The sequence below is a fragment of the Lipotes vexillifer genome, unplaced genomic scaffold (assembly GCF_000442215.2).
Source record: "Lipotes vexillifer unplaced genomic scaffold, Lipotes_vexillifer_v1.1 scaffold371, whole genome shotgun sequence".
NCBI classification, from domain to species: Eukaryota; Metazoa; Chordata; class Mammalia; order Artiodactyla; family Lipotidae; genus Lipotes; species Lipotes vexillifer.
The window spans coordinates 1,936,838-1,957,271 of NW_006786304.1; the positions used below are offsets into that span (position 1 = coordinate 1,936,838).

Consider the following 20,434-nt stretch of genomic DNA (forward strand, 5'->3'; position numbering starts at 1 on the left):
CCGGCCTCTCCGCGGCATGTGGGATCTCCCCGGCCCGGGCACGACCCCGTGTCCCCTGCATCGGCAGGCGAACTCGCAACCACTGCGCCACCAGGGAAGCCCTCTGCTCTAACTTTTAAGTTTTTCTTGAAGATTTTTCAAACACAAAGAAAATCCCTAAGTACTTATCATCTACTGCACGGATTTTCCTTGCTTCTTGTCTGTCCACCCACCTCTCTGAACACCAGCTTCCTGAGGGCAGGGAGTCTCGCCTCTTACTGCTGCCTCTCAGCTCCTGGAATAGAGCCTCTCCCCCAGCAGGTGTCCAGCCGGCAGCTGTGAACAGCAACTGCTCTGACTTGCCTGACACACTAACCCCTGGCCCTTCTCTTCTCTGCAGAACGCGAGGACCTGAAGGCCTTGAGCTGCCTCCACTGCGGCCGACAGTTCACGGGAGCCTGGAAACTGCTGCGCCACGCCCAGTGGGACCACGGACTGTCCATCTACCAGACAGCACCCGAGGCCCCAGAGGCCCCGCTGCTGGGCCTGGCCGAGGTGGCTGCTGCCGTGTCGGTGGTGGCGGGGCCAGAAGCCGAGGCCAAGGGCCCCCGGCTGGGTCCCACCCGGCGGAGCCCCACCTGCCCCGTGTGCAAGAAGACCCTCAGCTCCTTCAGCAACCTGAAGGTGCACATGCGCTCGCACACTGGCGAGCGGCCCTACGCCTGTGACCAGTGTCCCTATGCCTGCGCCCAGAGCAGCAAGCTCAACCGCCACAAGAAGACCCATCGGCAGCAGCTACGGCCCCAGAGCCCCTGCGTGGCCGATGCCAGTCGGGAGCAGGCCTCCGCCGCCCCTCCGGAGCCGGCCGCCCATGCCGCCACCCCGGCCAGCATCCTCCAGTGCAGCAGCAGAGAGGGGGCCGGAGCAGCCGCCACGGCGGGGGTCCAGGAACCTGGGGCTCCTGGCGGTGGGGCCCAGGTGGGCCCCGGCGTGGACAGCTGGGGAGCTGACACCAAGGAGCAGAGAACTGACCCCGAGAAGAACCAGAAGACGTCACCCAAGAAGACGCTGAAGCCAGCGGGCAAGAGCCGGGGTCCCGGGCCCGGGGGCAGCTGCGAGTTCTGCGGGAAGCATTTCACCAACAGCAGCAACCTGACAGTGCACCGGCGCTCGCACACGGGCGAGCGGCCCTACGCCTGCGAGCTCTGCTCCTACGCCTGCGCCCAGAGCAGCAAACTTAACCGCCACCGCCGCATGCACGGCCTGGGGCCGGGCGGGCCCCGCTTCAAGTGCCCCCACTGCTGCGTGCCCTTTGGCCTGCGGGCCACCCTGGACAAGCACCTGCGGCAGAAGCACCCCGACGTGGCTGGGGACGCCTGAGCCGCGGGAATTCCCCCTGCGGTCCCCCGCACCGCCGTGAACCGCTTCTGTGACCTCCCTGTCCTTCCCCTGCAAGTAAATCCTCCCTCCCCACAGTTACACACGCATTTGGACTCTGGCTTTCTTGGGGTGTCTGAGGTGGGGCAGGAGGCTTCACTCCTTGGGGTGGACAGCTGGACAGACCGGTTTGGAACGAGGGGGTGAGGGGAAAGGCCAGCACCCAGTGCCTGGGGCACAGCAGGACTGGCACCGAAAGCTGTGCTCCCGGTTCCCAACGTGGGTATGGGCGAGGCCAGGGCAGGGGCCGAGGCAAGAGCTGGGAGAGGCCTGGACCTGTCACCACAGGCCCCTGGGCAAAGTCCTGGCCCATCCTCCCCACGCTGGATGCTCAGCCCCGTTCCCACCGCATCGCACCCCTGCCCTCACTGAGAGTGGCAGGAGTTCTGATTACCAAGGAGCCTCCGGTCCAATGCCCAGACGTGGGTGGGACCTCCACCTGGGCCACAGCTGAACCCACCAAGCTCCTTCCCCAGCTGGCCTTGGCTGGTGGGCACTGGGGTTTGGGAGCCCTGCACGAACCACACGGACGACACAGAGGCCAGGTGAAGAGAATTAAATAATGTGTGATTTTATTCCATTAGAGATAAAACCAGCAGCATCACAGCTTGAGCCCTTGCCCCACCCCGTCATCCCTCTGCCCCTCCACGCTTCTGCCTAATGTCGGTAATGGGGGCTTCGGGATCTGGACCTTGAGCGCCTGGAGAGAGAAAGGGGAGAGAGAGGCCCCATGAGGGCTGGGCAGGAAGCAGGGAGCCCTGCTGTGTAGGCACGTGCACACATACACCGACATGCTTGGGACCACTGGGGCTTCAGTGATGGGGAAGTCAGCTGCAGAGAGGGATGTTCCCGAGGGGTGAGGCCAGGCCCTACGACTGGAGGGGGCTGGAGGGGGCTGCGTCGGGACGGAGCAATCAGGGCTGGGACCTCATGCCAAAGGGCAACTGTGATTTCCCAGGGAGCTGGGCCAGCCTGCTTATTACCTTCGGGAAGAGCTGTATTCTCGACCTGGAAAGAAAGGATGGGTGAAAACAAAGTAAGTCCCCAGGGCCAGGAGTGGGCTCCAGGGCTGGGCTTCCAGTGTCTCCAGCTAAGGCAGCACCGGCGCTTCCGGCGTGTCCGCTGCTGGACGCTACCTGTGCCCCTTGGCCCATACCCATGTGCTAAGAATCAGCTTTTCTTCCAATTCCTGTAAGTCCCTTGTGACTGAAGCAATCACCGTGTGTTATGTGTGTGACTTAAAAGTTTTAATTTATAGAAGGCTGATGTGGACAATGTACCATGTTTTTTTTGTAACCCAGTGTGACATCTTTTTTTTAATGCCACAGAGCCTCCAGCCCGGCTCTCCAGACCAAGCAACCACGAGGACACTCACTGTAACGGGGGGAGGGCGAGCGGCTCTGCCGGCTGTACTGGCGTTCCCATTCTTCTCTCTCCTTCTCTCGGCGTTCCCGTTCCCTGCACGGGGAAGGGGAGGCAAACCAGGGGAAGGGGTGGGCATTTGGCTGGCGATAACACTGAACTGAACTCGATGGCTGGCTGGGTCCCTGTCAGGGCAGGTGCTGCCCTAGTCCAGGTGGAAGAATAAGCCAAGGGGGCAGGCCCTGCTCCTCTCCTCACTGGGAGATGAGGGCACTGAACTCAGGGGGGTACTGGCTGGCAGAGCCAGCATCTGAATCCCAGTCTGCTGGCGATGAAAGGCTTGCTGAAGGCCTGGAGAGTTCGATAATTTCCTGTCACACTCAGGGCACAGCCTCAGAACAAAGGGACTTACATGCTAAGTGCTTAACTGGTCTTTGTCAGAAGGACCAGGATTTGCAACCCCAAGGGCTACGTTTACTGGGTGCCGTCGTGCCTGGCTCTGATCTCACGGAATCCTCCCCACCAGCCTAAGAGCTGGGACAACTATTCCATCCCTATTCGGTAGATAAGCAAACTTAGGCTTATCTATAGGCCAAAGGCTCAGACAGGAGGAAGGCGCACAGCTGGTGGGTAGCAGAGGCAGGATCAGAACCCAGGTCCGACTGACTACAACGCTGAGTCCCTAGGCACTCTGCTCCTCCACCCCCACGACGGGAGCACATGGCAGCCCTGGAAGCCCAGCACATGATGTGCCTGTAATAAACAACTAACAGCAGCAGCTCCAACCATCAAGCCTCCCCACATGCCAGGAACCACACACCAGTGCCTTAACAGGAGAACCCCATGGAGGTGGCTGCCTTATTACATCTATCTCATATACTGAGTCCTGGCTCAGAGAGATTAAAGTGCTTGTCCAAGGACCCACAGCAAGCGCAGGGTGGAACCAGAAACAAGCAACAGGCGACCCGACCCTGCGACTGCCCAACTCTCCTCTGCCAACACCAAGCACTACGGGCTCCAGTTCTGCCCATGGGTACTGGGTGGGCTGAGGCTTTACAGGCACTAATCCCTGAGCTACCCTGTGCAGTTGGCACCAAAGTCTGTTCAGACTCTGGGCCAGTGCCCACCCCAGGGCCACACAGAGAGGCGGAGCTAGGAATGAACCCCGGGTCTGCCTGACCCAGGTTCTGAGCCACTCAGCTCTGTAGGGGAAGAGTCAAGGTGAGAACTGGAGCAGAATGGGAGAGGGGAGAGGCCCTGGCTCCCAGCGCGGGGCTGGCTTGCGTTCAACCGTTCCGTTCGGCGAACGTTTATTGAGCACCAGTGTTCTAGGGGCAAAGCACACAGCAGGAACCCAGCAGCCACACCCGACTTCTTAATGGGGACATGAACAAGAATGAGTGAAGGACACAGACAGTGCACACTGGGATGCCAAGTGCAGATTAGTGCCATGAAGAAAAGCAGAGTGGGGCTGGAGGATGTCGTGTTTTGGGGTGCTACTCCACAAAGGATGGTCAGGAAGGACCCCTGAGTTCAGCAAGGGAGGGAAGAGGGTGGGTATCTGGGGAACAGCAGGAAAGGTAACCCAAGCTGGAGGCTGGCGGAGCTGGGAGGAGGTCACAGTGGCCGAAGTAAGCTGGGGATGGGAAGGAGACTGGGGGACATGAAGGCCAGGCGAGGGCTTTGATTATTTTCATCCACCCAGAGGGATCGGCCAGGGCTCTGGATCGGAGCAGGTGGTGGGGAACACAGGGCAACCCAGAGGCAGATGGGAGGGAAGGGGTCTTACTTCATACGGATCTTGCGGGCCATGGCTCGAAGCTCGTCTTCCCGCTCCTACGGCAGAGATGGCAGAGATGGCAGGATGGCAGTGAGGGTGGGGCCGGGCCGGCACCCTGTGTGAGCCCTATGCCCTCACCCCAACCCGTACCTGGCGCTCATGCTCCTGCTGGATCATCTTCTCCTGAGCTGCCTTCTTATCCGCCTTGACTGTGGGGAGGGAGAGACACAGTGATGAGGGGTGCCCTCAAGCCCCCACCCCCAAGATGTGGAAGCTGAGCTCAGAGAGGCCAACCAGACTGCCAAGGCCCTAAACGTGGTGGCCGCAGGGCAGGTGCACGCCCACTCCTCCCCAAAGGGCCTCCTATCTGGCAAAGGGCAGGGCCTCCCCATGGCCAGGCCAGAAGGAGGAGGGGCAGGGGAGCCCTGGAGGGGCAGGTGGCGGGACATACACTGCCTGTTCAGCGCCTTCTGCATCCTCAGCTTCAGCTTCTCCTGTGGCGTCAGCTTGGGCTGGGGAGGGGGAGAAGAGGCAGGAGACCGGGTGGGTGTCCCAGAGCTTCCACAACCCACCTCATCCAAGAGCCTGGGACTTGCGGGGGCATGTGTGGAGGACGGGCAGGCTGTGGAGACTGGCCACGAGGGTCTGGGAGCCCCACTGGACAGTTGAGGAGGGAAGGGAGGCACAGATCTCAATCCCCGGGGCTGGATCTCCCGGCCCACCCGGGCCCCCCTGCAGGCCCACCGGGCCCAGCTCTCGGGCACTGCTGCTGGCGGGAATTACACGGGCGAGTTCCAAATTCTTACTGACTTTGGCAGCTCCTGTCTCTTTACCAGCGGCAGGTTCGGTCCTGGGAGGAAGAAAAACCAGCTGCCACCTTCGACCTCACGCGCCCTCAGCACTGCCCTCAGAGCAGACAGCCAAGGCCATGGGCCCCTAACACCCCCCAGGGAGAAACCAGGTCCCTCCTGGACCCTGCAGGACAGGGCCATGTCCCCCTCTGACCCCCGACCCAAGGCAAGGGCATGACTCCTCAGAGCCCCCAAGGGCAGAGCTGTGGCCCCCTCAGACCTCCCAGGACAGGACCAAGTTCCCTTCAAAAAGAGCACACTGGAGTCACCCTGCTCACCCGAGCTCACAATCCCCTTCCCCCAGCCCTGCCCCGCTCACTTTTTCAGCTTCTCGCCCACAGCGGGGGACGCTGCCGGCCTGCCCAGCTTCTCCCTTGGGGGCGACGGCGAGTGACTGCGACTGCGACTGCGACTGCGGCTGCGGCTGCGGCTGCGGCTGCGGCTCTGGCTGGGGCTGCGGCTCTGGCTGGGGCTGCGGCTGCGAGTCAGGCTGCGACTTCGGGACGGGCTGAGGGACCAGCTGCTGCGGCTATGGCTACTGCTGTGGTGCCGGGGCCCCCGGCCGCCCCGCCTGTACCGGTCCCCTGAGCGGGAGCGGCTCCTGGGGGTGCGGTGAGGCAGGAAAGAGGCCGTGAGGCTCCAGGGACCCCAGGTGCGCAATGCCCCACCCAGGCACTGAATCCACGAGCCTCCTCCGAGGCCCTGGGGTCCTTGTGTCTCCACTCCTCTCCCGCTGCTTTCCTCAGAAATCCTCCCTGGCCTCCCTCAGTCTCTAAACAAAGACCGCCCTCTAGATACACTGGCCCTAAGATGGCTCTTCACTTCTCACTAGACACCCATTCACCCACTTCTCTGAAAGGTGACCTCTAGGAGGGCAGAACTTGGCTGGCGGCCCCCCCTTGTATGCTCACCGCCTCCTCACCTTGCCAGGTCCAGGGTCTCGCCACTAGTGGGGATGAACCCCCCGCCCCCCTGCAAGACTGCAGCACAGACCCGTAGGATCCAGTCTGGGGACATGCAAGCCCCACCCTCTCTCTGCTCAGGACCCTCAGGCTGGCCTCAGAGATGTGACCAGGGCCCCCCTCCGACCCCAGTCTTTCTCCTGACATCGCCCTGTGTCAGGCTCCAGGGAACGATCCAGAAGCCAAACCAACGCCACACACTGATTCTGGTGGGACTGTCCTGGGTTTTTACAAAATTCAAATTTGTTGGCAATATTGAGAAAACAAGAGCTGTCCTTTAAAAATCCAACCCAACTTCTCTTGAAAAACCAGAAGACTGAACAACACAACGCTTGCCACTGAGTGGCCAACGAGCCCAGCAGATGGGACGTGTGCTCCCGGATCACCGGGGCCCACGCGGCCCCTCTATTTTACCTGCTAGACCTTGTAGGTAGCTGACGTTGAGATCCACACAACAACAACACGGGTAATGATGCTGATGACAATAAAAGCACTCACCGAGTGCCAGGCCCTGTACTAAACACTTATGTAGAATTCACTTGTCACAACTTCACAACTCAACGAAGGGGACACTGTGACTGTATCTCTTTTACAGATGCAGAAACAGGCCCCGAGAGTTCACTAGCAGGGCCAGAATGCATACCCAGCCAGGGGCTCCGCAGTCCATGCTCTCATCCACCAGGCCCCCTCGGGGAACAGGACCGGAGGGATGCTCCCGTCCCTAGGTGACTTTCCTCCTGCCCCATGTGCAACGCTTGCCTCACGCCCCGCCTTCTCTCAAAGGGCTGCCTCGACTTTCCAGCCCCTGCCCACGGAGTGCCCCAGTCCTAAGGGTCACCAGCTGCAAACACCTGGGGACTTCCCATGACAAGCGCAGCTCAGTCTCCCTCCCCACTGCGTCCCTGAGAAGGGAGGCTGTGCTCCAGCCCCGGCACCATACATGGAGTGAGCACATTCCCCCCCAATCCCAGGTCTCCCCTCCCAGAGCCTGGCCTCGCCAAAATGGGGCCCACGCCCAGCCCAGTCCCCACACCCCAGGCCCCACGCACCTGCTTCTGCGCCGGGGCCCGTAACCGCCGCGCCGGGCAGGCGAACGGGAGTAGCGGTGTCCGTCTCGGGAGCCCCCACCTGAGTGCCGCCGACCGCGGCTGCGGGATCTCGAGTAGCGCCGAGAGCGGGAGCGGGAGCGCGACCAGGACCGGGAGCGGGAGCGCGCATGGCGGCCAGAGCGGTAGGAGCCCCCGCCGCGGCGGGAGCGGGAGCTGGAGCTGGAGCGGGAGCGGGAGCTGGAGGTCCTCGAGGCGGAAGAGGAGGAGGAGGAGGTGGAGGAGCGGCGGCTGCAGGTGGGGCACGGAGGGCGGGTCAGCGCCGGCCCGGGCCGTGGCCCACCGCCGTCCCGAGTCCCCCCCACAGCGGCCAGGGTGTAGGGCAGGCAGCGTGAGCGTTACCGACCGGGCGCTGGCATTACGTCCCGGTGCGGGGCCGCCTGGCTGGGGGGGTGCGGGAGGCTTCCCTGTGGCGGCCCCTGACGCAGCTGCTGCAGCTGCGGCTGCGGCTGCCTCCTCATCGCTGCCCCCAAAACTGGTGATGAACGTGATCTTCTCCTCGCGGCCTGGGGTCGGGGAGCGGGAGCGGGAGCGGGATTCGGAGCTGGATTCCGAGGGCGACCTACAGAGCAGGGAGCAGGGGGCTCGAACGCCAGGCTCCTGGAGGCTGCCCACCAGCTAACAGAAGCCACCACAGAGCACCAGAAATCGGAACAGCGGAGCCCCGAGCAACGGCAGCCACCGGCGCAACGAGCAGAGCCAATGGGCAGAAAGACACCAGCTATGCAAGGACCGGATTCCTGACCACGGAAGCCTTCTCAGAACAACCAGGAAAAGGAGGAACAGCGAACTGTACTATTAAAAAGGGATGAGCACATCTGTAATGTAACAGGAAAAGATTTCCTCAACATAGATGTCAGGTCAGGTGGAAAGCAAGTTCTAAAGCATTAACTGTGATTTAATTCCATTTTTGTGAAAAAAAAGTATACCTTATCCCTCATGGCTCTCACGGATTGAGCACTTACTGTGCCAGACTTTTCATCAAAAGGTGTACCTGCCTCATCTCACCTATCCTCCCAGGAGCCCCGAGGGGTCCCTCCCACACCATTCTGCAAAGGGAACTGGGGTCAGACCGAAGTCTGTCACCCTCAAAGCCTCTGTCCCAACCACTCCCACAACCAGGAGACACATGCATGTGCAACCAGGCCCTTCTGTGCCTGTTATCTCTCACTGCTTATTTCTGGGAGTTCGGATTAAAGGGACTTGACTTCTAAGTCCTGCCTTCCTGCCACGTCTGGTCATTTTCCACACAAGACTACGTTACGTTTAAATGAGAAAAAATTTTTAAGGTTTACGTTTAAAGGAAAAAGAAATCAGGAAAGCAGGCTAACACTCTAGAAAACAAAAAAACATTCAGACCCCCAGAACACATTCTCCAGTCTGTGATCTCAGGGCAGCCTACAGGGTGGGCCCCCTGCCCCTCCTCACCACCCCTGCCCTCCATGAGGAGGACTGCTGGGCCTTGCGAACTCACCGCTTATAGGGGTCATAGGTGGGGCTGTCTCGGCGGGCGTAGCTATGAAGAGAACGGGATGGGACAGATGGGGGGGTTTGGGATTAGTGTGCACAGAAGTAAGTCCAACCCCCAACCTGGGCGCCCAAGGCCACACACTGGGCACAATGATGAGGGGGCTGCCGGCCAGGTTATGGGCCCTGATCCCTCCTCCTACTCACCTCACATCTGTCCGAAGCCTGAACCTCAGCCCTGACCCACAATGTCCCAGACCCACCCTGACCCTGAGCAACAAGGACTTCAGCAGCCTCCGACCTGGCTGGCCTCCGGACCCTAGACTAGAAGCGACCCTCCTCCCACTCCAAGTCCCTGGTTCTACTGGGTCCTGGCTTACTAATGATGATGACGTTAAAACTAGAAGAGCTAACACGTCTTAGAGGCACACTATGCGCCAGGCACCAAGTGCTTTACTCAGTGAACTCAGTCGCTCTTCCTAACAACTCTCTGACGTGGGTACTGTGATTACTCACACTTCACAGCTGAGGAAACAGACCCAGAGAGGTGAAGTCACTTGCCCAGGGCCACACAGCTCATAAATGAAAAGAGCCAGGCCACGTGGCCCTGAGTCCAAGCTTTCGCGCACTACACTGACCTGCACCTCTACAGCTCTTTAAGGAATATTTTCCAGACCGCGCATCAAACCCTGAACCTACAACAGGTCCCTCAAGCTTCACAGCAACCCTCAATGACTCCCATTAAACAGAGGAGGTGTGTCAAAGAGCCCCAGGCTGGGCTCTCTGCATCAGACTGCGCATTCAAACCTGCCCGACACCTCGCTGTGGGCACTGGCATAGCCCCTCTCCTGGGAGGTGATGGTGCCCCTTTTCCAAAAAGGAAACTGCAGCTCAAGAGAGAAAGTCACCTGCCCAAACTCTGACAGTGAGGAAGCGGCCAAGCAGCAGAACCAGCTCAGGGTCCAGGGCCAGGCCCGTGCCCCTTGGCTCTGCTCTCAGCCCTTCCAGCCACCCCATGCCACCTCGCCACTGGCTCTCAGGGAGCATGGCAAGCGTCCCGAGTCCAGCAGGGTGAGGGGCATGGCTGGCAGGGCAGGTGTCCACACGCCCCTCATAGCCACGCCTACTCCAAATTTTCCCTATTCACTGCCCTACTAGGAGGTAATTGCCTGCAAGCGGCAAGCTTGCCCCCAAAGTCTTCTTGAGCCCCGGCTCCTCCCCCAGAGCCCTGAAAGACTGGTGCTGGCAGGGTGGGGGCATGGGGCAGAACCCATCCTACCTGGGTGGGCTGATCTTGCGGCCCCTTAGCCGCTTCTCCCGGAACTCCCTCCGCTGGCGCCGGGAGCGACGGCCCTGGAGCAGGGTGGGTAGAGGCTGGTGAGGGTGTGCCGTCCATGAGGCACACACCTGCCCTGCCACCCCGGCCCAGCCCTCACCGAGTACATGGCCTTCTCCTCCTCAAGGGCCTTGGCATGTTTGATGGCCTCTGCCTCCTCCTTGTCTTTCCGGAGCATCCTGCAGAGGGGCACGAGGGGCACGATGGAGGAGGGGCCAGGCCACAGGCAGTGTCACTGCAGGAAGTGAGAAACCCCAAGCCATCCTGGGGGTCTCACATTCATTTTGCACTATTACTGAGCACCCACTGCATACCAGGTGCTATTTCAGGTATTAGAGATTATTGAAAACAAAAATCCCCACCCTCTTGGGCTACCATTCTGGGGAGAAGAGACACAATGACCAAGGTCATATAACATGGTATGTTAGACGGTGAAAGCCTCGATGGGAAAGTAAATCTTGGAAGAGGGAAGGAAGTCCAGGGAACTGGCAGAGGCTGCTGCAGCCTTCAACAGGGAGGTTGGGGAAGCCACCCAGAGAAAAGTGACAGCTGATGAGAAACCTGGGAGAGTGAGCTGAGCAGGTGCCGACAGAGCCAACGGCACACTGAGCAGCCCCGAGGTCAGGTGGGGCCGCAGGCACCCAAGGGGTAAAGAGGCCACGGAGGCTGGCAGGGGTGCAGTGTGTGGGTAGACCAGACAGGTGAGACTCTGCGGCCATGGTGAGGAGGCTGGCTGCGCCTGAGGGAGGTGGGGGTCATGGAGGGCTCTGGGCAGAGGACGCTGTGTTCAGACTCGGGAGTACTCAGACTCCAGCTCAATGCCCTGTCAGATGGGACCGGTCTATGTGACCCACACAGGTGCGGCACAGGGCAGAGGCTCAACCAGCAACTGCAAGTGAATGATCCAGGGAGCGAAGCCTCTCCACTGGAGGGCGCTGTCCACCAGGCCCAGGAACCCGGGAGTTTCCAGGAGTCCGGTGGCCTCAGGTCACACAGCTGGGGGCAGCCTCCGCTTCGACAAGGCTGAAGCCAGTCACAAGTACCCACCCCACGGGCTCAGGAGCCTCTGTGTGTAATGCCCCACACAACTGGTCGGGAAGAGGGGTAACAACATATGCCAGGTCCACAGGATGTGGAGAGGCGTCAGCCCGCCGGCCTCACCTGACGAAATCACCATCGGCCATGCCATAGGTCGTGGCCTGTTTGTTGAGATCTGCCACCTGCTCCTGGTTCAGTTCGTCAACGTCCACCTCCACGTCTACACCAAAAGAAATGCTGTCAGGGACCAAAGCCGAGCAAGAAGAAGGGGAGAAGGGGCAGTGCCCCGGGAGTTGGGGGCAGGGGTGCCCACCAGACCGCAGGTCTCTGCAGGGAGGGACCGAGTCAGCTCATCTTGGCATCCCCAGGCTGGCGCAGGGCTTGGCCGAAGGCAAGCACAACAAATGGTGGGTGGGGGCCGGGAGGGGTGTGTGATGTGGAGGAAGTAAACGGGGGAGTGAACAGGGGACGGACAGAGGGCGGCTGAAGATCTAGGTGGGCGGGAGGCAGGGGGTTCAGGTCACAGGCATTCAGAAGCCAGATGCTCGATGACTCAGTGGAAGGGGGATGGACACTTCACATGTGTCTGAATAAGTCTGAATAAACAGTGGGTGGGCTGAGTGAGAAAGGGTGAGAGGTGGAGGGAGGATAGGCATTTAGGTGGAGGCGGGTGGCAGCATGGGGGATGAGGCTCTGTAACTGGAGGAACACTTGTTTTCCAGAAGAGGGAGAAAGAGAAAGGGAGGGAGAGACAGAGAGGCTGACACAAGCAAGGAGGACAGACTCAGAACCTAGGCGGGGACAATATCATAGAAGCAGTCCTAGAAACGAGGAAGGAGAGAGACACAGAAAGGGAGGCTGGACCAGGACACAAGTGTGAGCCGGGAGGACAGCAGCGCCCTGGAGCAGGGGCGGGACAGGCAGGGCTCCTAAGCACGGGGCACCCCAGAGGGGGCGGGACGAGACAGGAAGACAACGCCCAGGGACTGTGGGGGGGAGGGCAGAGAGGGGACCCCACCGATGTCGGGGATGACCTCATCTTCGTCCGAGTTGCTCTCCTCCTCGGCCGGAGACTCCTCCTCCTCTGGCTTCTCCGCCACCTTCTCCACCTCGGCCACCGTGCTGTCCTCATAGGTGTAGCCAATGGAAGCCTTCTTCTCCGCCAGCCTGGGGCAGGGGAGCCATGAGCCAGGGAGGGGCGGGGCGGGGGCTATGGGCAGGATGCAGCCCAGGCCAAGCCTCGAGGGCCCGAGGGCCCCGAACACCGCACGCTGCCCTCCCAAGCTCCAGGGCAGCTTGGCGCCCTTGCCTGCAGACCCTCCCTCACGCTCTCCCTCAGCCTAGAACCCTCTGTGGCCACCTCCCACCGGCTCTTCCCTCCTCCTCCAGCTCCAATGCACCATCCTCCAGGAAGTCCTCCCTCAGGCGGGGTCCAGCACCATCCTCAGATTCCCCAGCCCCACTCCTACTGGATCTGTCTCCCCCGGCCCCAGACTGCGAGTCCTGCAAGGGCAGGCCCGAGTTATCCTGGGTAACAGCATGGCCCAGCTTGGTCCACAACGGCGCAGGGGCCTAGTGCACGTCTGCTGCTGAATTTAGTCAACATTCCCTGACGCCGTCCCAGTGCCAGCCTCATCCTGAACGGGGGGTCAGGGATAAGGATGAGAGTCATCAAGAAGCTCCTGCCACACCGTGAGAACTCTTCAGATGGAGGGAAGCAGCAGCGCTGAGGATCGCAGTGGGGGAACCGCTCAGCAGCAGGGGGTAAAGAGGCAGGGCTCCAGGACGGCTGGGGAACAAGTGGAGCAGCGGCTGTCCTGGCGAAGGGGGGCCGTTCCTCAAGGGACACAGCCTGGAAGGTCCCTCTCCAGAGCGACACCAGCCGCTGCTGACCACAAGCTTACTGCACAGCAGCAGAGGACAAGCACTTCACAAGCTCCGTCTCCTGCAGTCCTGGAAAGTCCAGGCAGGGGGCACTGCCGCCAGCCCCCTCACAGGGGAGCCTGCCAAGGCTCGGAGGGAAGTCCTCACCGGCAGGATTCAAACCCAGGCCTGTCCAGCCTAGGGCCTGCTCTCACTCCCTGCTCTAACTCACCTCCTACCATCCCATGGGTTGCAAACGCAGCGTAGAGGTTTGTCAGCAGACCCTTCCCGTCCAGCTGCTGCTTCCTCCTCTAAACACTGATCAATCGACCGCCTACCCTGTGCCAACCACCAGCCCCGGCTCTGGGGAGCCCAAGGTGGACAGGATGGACGAGGCTGTGCCCTGTGGGGCTCACAGTGTGCCTGCCTCCCCCAAGCCCACGGTGCCCCAGACCCCGGCTCACTTCTTCTTCTCATCCTCACTGGGTCTCTGGAGGCCTCCGTACAACTCGTCAATGTAGATCTGGTACAGGCACTGCTCCTCTGAGACTGGGGCAAGGCAAGAGGCACGTGGGTCAGGGGGGCTCTGGGGACACTGGGAATTCAGGGGGGGACACAAGAATGGGGGGGTAGGAGGGCAGGTGTGACCCAAGCACAGCAGAGGGCAGGGTCACGGATTCCCAGATAATCACACCGTGTGTGGTGAGGACACAGCATCTGCAGGAGGGCCCTGGTGACACCACTGACTCGCCTTGCAACCCTGATCAAGGAACTGAGCCACTCTGGCAGAACGAGCGCGTTGTGTTTCGGCGCTGCTACTGTTACCACTGTTAGGAAGGTCTTCAGCTGGGCCCTTCAGAACGACAAAGCTATCCTGAGCACTGGACGTCAGTCACCTGGACCCCATGGGCCACTCCACTCTGTGCCTCTGTGGGCCAGTTTAAATTAAGCGCGGTTAATCTGGGCTCTCGTTCATCCACAACACGCAACTCGAGGAGCTCAGCAACGTACTGGAGCCTCCCTGGGTCTTCCTGCAGTGAGACATGCCCGAGTCCCGGTGGGACCCTGGCCTTGCCTCGGTGGGCCTCAGCTCTTCTATCTGTAAAGCGAGGTGCGTGGGCTGGGCGGGCCCAGGCAGGCCACGGTACAGCCCTCCCCACAGCCTCCGCGGTTCTGCTGGTAGGACCACAAAGCCCCGCTGACCTGCCTCACGTGAGCTCCAGCCACGCCAGCCCTCCCTGTCCCCCCAGGCCACCCGCCCCCTTCCCCCCACAGGGCTGTCCTCGTGGCCCGGAGTCCGGAGGCCTCTCCTCACTGGGGAAATCTTGCCCACCCTTCCCTGAGCCAGCCTTGGCCAAGCACCTCAGAACAGCACACATCTGTCGTGACGGCGCCTTAGCTTGTGAGTACCACCTGCTTTCGTGATTATGTGGCTCCCCCACTAGACCCCTGCTCCCAGAAGAGTGCCTGACACACCACAGGTGCTCAGGAACTGCGGGAATGAATGAATGAATACAGAGTCAGAACTGAGGGAAACCCTGGCTCCATCACCAAGAACCTATGTAGCCTGGGGGGAAGGCAAAAACAACAACGGCATCAATGATGACGCATTCCCCCTGATTCTAAGGCCTCAGTGATTGCCAAAATTTGACAATCTCTGATTTTAGAGATGCTAAAACACCTATTTTAGAAACAAAGAAATACAGGGACAGTGAACCCACTGCAAGGGCTGACTGCCAGGCGCGGTGCGGGGCCTTATGCACTCCTCACCGAGCCCTCACAACCACCCCCAAGGGACAGAATCCACCTTTATCACCCTTCTCCAGGAGGAGACCGACACTGGCCAGGCTAAGGGACGACTGTGTGGCCCTTAATTTCACAGGGAGATCCTGGGAGTGGCGGCGGGGGCGGGGGTGTCTCAAAGTCCTTCTCAGGAGGCGAGCTGAAGTTCAGATCTGTCCAGCAGGAGGCAGCAGTGGTTAAGAGCAGGGTGAGAACCCCAACTCCTTGGATATGGTGTCCCCCCCCCAACCACTGAGCCTCAATGCCCTCATCTTTAAAATGGGGGCATCACCCCTACCTTGCTGGGAGGTTATGCAGATGTACTGAGGTAACAGAGACAAAAAACTCTAAGTTTGTCAGGGTCTGAACTGCCACAAGCCCAGAGAGGGGAAAAGTCTCTAAACCTGTTTTCTCATTTGTGAAGTGTTGACGGCAATGGCTTGGGAAAAGAACACTGGACATACATGAACGCTTGGCAAACTGCCAAACTGCCCAAATATTCTTTTAAAACAAGGAGCAATTTCCTTTTCAGAGCTAACATTCTGACCCATACAGGCGGGGGAAATACACAGAGGAAAATAATGTATTCTTGCTATTTTCACCAATTTTTTAGGAAAAACGGCCACAGAATTAGAGGGCATGAGATGTGGAAGTGACTGTGGTAGGACCATCTAGTTCACCAGGTATCTCCTGTACCAATTCCAGAGACAGAGGGCCCCAAGAGAGAAAGGGATGTGAACAGAGCGGGTCCATGACAGAGCTGGGACCAAAACCCAAGGCCCCCTTAGTAGAAAGGCCTGGGATAACTTTTCTTGCCAAGCTTGTTGAGGTCTTCCAGTCTCCAGGGACACCCTCCGCCTCTCCTGCCAAAAAACCCCACTCCCCCGCCGCCCCAGGTCACTTACTGCCAGCAAAGTCGTTCTGCACCAGGCCTCGGTAGCGCTCGTAGTTACATTTCCGCTCGTCCGACTCCTGTTCTGGGGAGCTTTGGGGGAGGCCAAGGTCCTGAGACCACAGGGAGAGGGTAGACCCCCATCCCAAGCCAGCAGGAAGGGGGATGAGGGGCCTGGCTCAGTCTGACGGGCAGGGGGGCCTCCCCACGTGCACACCTCCTTCCTTCCCAGGATGGTGACAGGCAGGCCAGGGCTCAGGAAAGAAGAGGTGCTGCTGGGTAGGACTCCCTGCCTGGCAACCCCTGGGGGAGGCAGCTTACATGGTGGTGAGCAGAGGCGGGGTGTAGTCAGGGATGTGGTCCAGGTGGGCACGGACATCGAAGCGGTCAATCATGTTGTTGGTGTCCCCCTGCCAGGGCATCCTGAAGTGGGGAGCAGGGGAGGAAGGAGCCTAGGGTCCCCATTGCCCAGGACACAAAGTGGCTGCTCCCGGCCACCTCACGCTTGGGAGTCTGGCCCCCAATCCCTCTGATCCCTATGCCAGCCCCACCCTCACCCCCCACCTCGCAGTCCCTTATGCCACCAACCCCCCCACCAAATCTACATTCAGGCTCCTGACAAGAATAGGGCCCTGGGGAAACTGGGGCCCTGTTTTTCAGAACCAAGCAAGAGTGGAGAACTCGAACCAGGTCCTAGGGGCCACCTTTATAAGCCCAGTCACCCCAAAACAGCCCCTCTGGCAACCTACTCTCTGCTGCATCTGGGCCTCTGGCCCCGGCCCCACTCATTCCCCTCTAAGTCCTCCTCCAACCATTACACCACAGGGCCTTTATCCCAACTGCCGCCATACAGCCTTAGCTAGTGATCTTCACCTTCCCATGCAGGCCAAAGCTTCCCTCCCTGAGACTCCGAAGGTCTGTGTCCTACCCCAGGTCCCTTTGGACCTCCAAACCTCAGTCACAGACACTACCCTACCCCCAGACCCAGTCTTACATGTTAACGGGGCTCTCGGCGGCCAGGGCAACTGCAGAATCCAGGTGCACCTTGCAAGCTCGGCCATGCACCTGCAGGAACTGGGCTGGGTCCTTCTTCTGCAGGGAAGGACAAGATGGAGGTCACCACCCAACGGCGCCCCAAACCCTGCCACTCCCACACAACCAAGTTAGCAGCAGGCTCACCTCTGATGCCAAGAGGCCCTACTTCAGAGGTAAAAGAACCTGCACAAGGCTGGCAGCACTAACGGGGGCCACCTAACCCCTGGAGACAGGGGAAGGGTTTTCTCTTGAGGTGGCAGCAAGAGGCTGTGAGCTCTGGCCCTGCCTTCTACACAGCCAGTACCAAGACCCACCTCCCTAAAATACTCCCCCCCAGCTCTCCACCCCACCCCCACCCCAAGGCCACTCATTCAGAGGCAGGTGTGAGCACTTTGGCCAGAACCAGCCTCTAAGACACCAGGACTGCATAAGCTCATGAAAAGACAATCAATGTCACTATTCGCCAGAGACATAGCAATCAGGACTACAAGACACCACCTCACACTAAGATGGCTAAAGTTGAAAGGACAGATGATAGCAAGTAATACTGACAAGAGTATGCAGAAGTAAGGTTCTTCAAAAAGTTAGACAAAGAACTGCCATATGACATCCAGCAATTCCACTCCTAGGTATATACCTGAAAAAACTAAGAACAGATACTCAAATACTTGTACACAGAAGTTCCCAGCAGCACTATGCACAATAGCCAAACAGTGGAAACAATCCAAATGTCCATCAATGCAAGATAGATAAACAAAACATGGCATATCCAGACAATGGAATATTGTTTGGAAGTAAAAAGGAACGGAGTACTCATCTACACTACCACATGGATGAGCCCTGAAAACATTACACTAAGTGAAACAAGTCAGTCACAAAAGGCCACATATTGTATGATCCCATTTATGTGAAATGTGCAAAACAGGCAAATCCATAGAGACAGAATGTAGATTGGTGGCTACCCAAAGCTGAGGGGCGCGGGGAACTGACTGCTAACGGGTATGGGGCTTCTTTTGGGGGTTATGAAAAATTTCTAAAATTACATTGTGGAAATGGTTGCACAACCCTGTGAATATACTGAAAACCACTGAATTGTACAGTATGTGAATTATATCTCAATAAAGCTGTTTTAAAGAATAAAGGTATCTAGATGGAGAATGGCCCCTGAGCCGCTCCCACCACCTGATGTTACACCTTACACTCACTTATCGCCTCAGGCCTGAGGCCTCCTGTGGGGAGTCACGATTCCAAGTCACCAGAACTGCGTCAGGAAAGGATAAAATCTAGCCGCAGCAGCTCCCACCACTGAGCTTCCCGAGCGCCGGGCCCTGGCTGAGCTGCAGCCCCTGCCACGTCAGAGGAACCCACAGGAGCCACGAGCCGGGCTGCTGGTGCTCCCCACTAAACCCTGGCCAAGCTCCCAGCACCACCGCCCCAGAGCCCAACCACTTCCCATCCCACCTCCCCCCTCCCCCGCAGCGCTGCCACCTTCTCCAACCACTCTGCGGCCTCCTGGCCTCCTCCCCGCTCCCTGCTACCACCCTTGCCCTCTGCAGCCCATTTTCCGTGAGGCAGCCTGAGGGGTTCTGCTAAAACCTATTAGGCCACGTCCGCCTGCTCAGAGCCTCGATGCTCCGCTCCGGCTTGGCCCTCTCTGACTTCTCTCCCCACCCTCTGCTCCAGGCGGCTGGCCTCCAGGCCACAGCACACATTCCCCATCTCCTTCTAGCCGCCTTCCTTGTCAGCTCTGCCTAAACAGCTCCCCGGCAGCCCGACTGACTCTAGTTCCTTAACCGCACCATCTGCTTCTGAGCACCGCCCATCATGGGTCACCTGTCTCCCACACTAGACCGCAGCTTCCACGACGCAGGACCTGTCTTGCTCACTGTTGTGTCCCCAGCGCCTAGAGCAGGGCCCGGCCCACAGCAGGCACTCAGGAACACTGACGGAAGGAAAGAGAACGAACCCTCACCGACAGACGAGGAGGCAGAGCCCAGGCAGGAGAAAACCGTCAGCATCAAGCTCCCGAGAGCCTGCACTTCCCGCTCTGCCTCCACCTCCCGCCCCAACCGCCAGGCGGCAGGTGAGCAGGAGCTGAGAAGGATGCTCCCCAGTGACCACAAGCTGCTACGGGGCTACCACCTGTCCTGTGCTCACTAGGCGCCAGGCCGGTCTCCCTCTCCTCTCACATGTGAAGACGCTGAGGGTGGGGTACACCCGAGCCCACAGGGTCCAGCGGGGTGGCGCTGCTGGAATCCAACTCCTCATCCCGCACCTCCCCTGCCTCCCTCAGTCCCTCACCTTGGGCCACACAGCGCCCCTGGCCCGTGACCGCCCCAGCCAGGTCTAAGGCCAAGAGCTCCTCGCGTTCTGAGGCTGCGCCAGGCCAAATGCCCAGCTCCCACAGCCAAGACTCACGTGGGACACTGTTTGCAGGATGGACTTCGGCCTGTAGCGTGAAGCCACTGGCAGTGCCAGCACCACAACAAGGAAAATAGCATTGGGCGGGGAGTAAAAACCTGGGTCCATGGACTGGCTCTGTTGGGAGCGTATGGAAAAGTCAAGGAACCGTACTCAAAGCCAGGAGTTGGGGACTTCCCTGGTGGTCCAGCGGTTGGGATTCCATGCTCCCAATGCAGGGGGCCCAGGTTCGATCCCTGGTCGGGGAACTAGATCCCGCGTGCATGCCACAACTAAGATCCCGTGTGCCGCAACTAAAGAGCCGGTGCAGCCAAATAAATAAATATTAAAATAATAATAATAATAATAAAAGCCAGGCGCTGAACTGCTTTATGTACATCTCAAACTTCTCAGTCATGGGAGAAAGGTGCTACTCTTACCCTCATGTGCCATGAGGAAACTGGAGCTCAGAGTGGGGAGGTTCACTTGCTCTTGATCACACCAGCCATAAACAAAACTAGGATCTGAGCCTAAATGGTCCTGACTCCAAAATCCACTCCTTTTTTTTTAAGTGAAAGGTACAGTAGCGTTAATTATATGCACCTTGCTCTGCACCGGATCTCTAGAACTTTTCCAGCTTACAAAACCGAAACTCTATACCCAATGAACAACTACTCCCCTTTTCCCCTCCCGCAGCTCCTGGCAACAACCATTTTCTGTTTCTAAGGTCTTGACTGCTTCTAAGACCTCATACACGTGGAATTTTGCGGTGTTTGTCTTTTTGTGACTGGCTGATTTCCCTAGACATAATGTCCTCAAGGTGCCTCCACCCAGTAGCATGTGACAAGATTTCCTTTCTTTCTAAGGCTGAGTAATATTCCACTGTATGTATGGACCACTTTTCTTTACCCATTCATCAGCTGATGGACATTTAGGTTGTTTCCACATCTTGGCTATGGTGAATCATACTCCAACGAACATGTACAAATATTTCTTCAAGACCCCAAATCTATTCTTTTTTTTTTTTTTTTTTTTTTTTCTTTGCGTTATGCGGGCCTCTCACTGTTGTGGCCTCTCCCATTTGCGGAGCACAGGCTCCGGACGCGCAGGCTCAGCGGCCATGGCTCACGGGCCCAGCCGCTCC

General features: G+C 59.0%; 2 protein-coding genes across 4 annotated transcripts in view; one reads left to right on the forward strand and one right to left on the reverse strand.

Annotated features, from left to right (window-relative positions):
* Positions 1-1,394, forward strand: part of ZNF296 (zinc finger protein 296) — a 4,711-nt gene extending 3,317 nt beyond the window's left edge. Inside the window, exon 2 of the mRNA XM_007458544.1 lies at positions 380-1,394. Within this exon, the coding sequence (XP_007458606.1) occupies positions 380-1,359 (980 nt within the window). The 3' untranslated portion in view covers positions 1,360-1,394. The remainder of the gene's footprint in view (positions 1-379) is intronic.
* Positions 1,395-1,968: 574 nt separating this feature from the next.
* Positions 1,969-20,434, reverse strand: part of CLASRP (CLK4 associating serine/arginine rich protein) — a 22,499-nt gene continuing 4,033 nt past the window's right edge. The window contains exons 2-20 of one of the 3 annotated variants that reach the window (XM_007458545.1): positions 16,850-16,947; positions 16,177-16,278; positions 15,869-15,948; positions 13,646-13,730; positions 12,337-12,485; positions 11,442-11,538; positions 10,381-10,459; positions 10,224-10,297; positions 8,952-8,993; positions 7,824-8,039; positions 7,421-7,708; positions 5,729-6,010; positions 5,369-5,408; positions 5,010-5,070; positions 4,709-4,767; positions 4,568-4,614; positions 2,792-2,874; positions 2,400-2,424; positions 1,969-2,116 (exon numbers count right to left, since the gene is read on the reverse strand). In XM_007458545.1, coding sequence (XP_007458607.1) covers positions 2,074-2,116; positions 2,400-2,424; positions 2,792-2,874; positions 4,568-4,614; positions 4,709-4,767; positions 5,010-5,070; positions 5,369-5,408; positions 5,729-6,010; positions 7,421-7,708; positions 7,824-8,039; positions 8,952-8,993; positions 10,224-10,297; positions 10,381-10,459; positions 11,442-11,538; positions 12,337-12,485; positions 13,646-13,730; positions 15,869-15,948; positions 16,177-16,278; positions 16,850-16,947 — 1,950 coding nt within the window. In that variant the 3' untranslated portion in view covers positions 1,969-2,073. Of the gene's footprint in view, positions 2,117-2,399; positions 2,425-2,791; positions 2,875-4,567; positions 4,615-4,708; positions 4,768-5,009; positions 5,071-5,364; positions 5,409-5,728; positions 6,011-7,420; positions 7,709-7,823; positions 8,040-8,951; positions 8,994-10,223; positions 10,298-10,380; positions 10,460-11,441; positions 11,539-12,336; positions 12,486-13,645; positions 13,731-15,868; positions 15,949-16,176; positions 16,279-16,849; positions 16,948-20,434 lie in introns of all 3 variants that reach the window. The other 2 variants (XM_007458546.1, XM_007458547.1) reach the window with 2 other exon arrangements.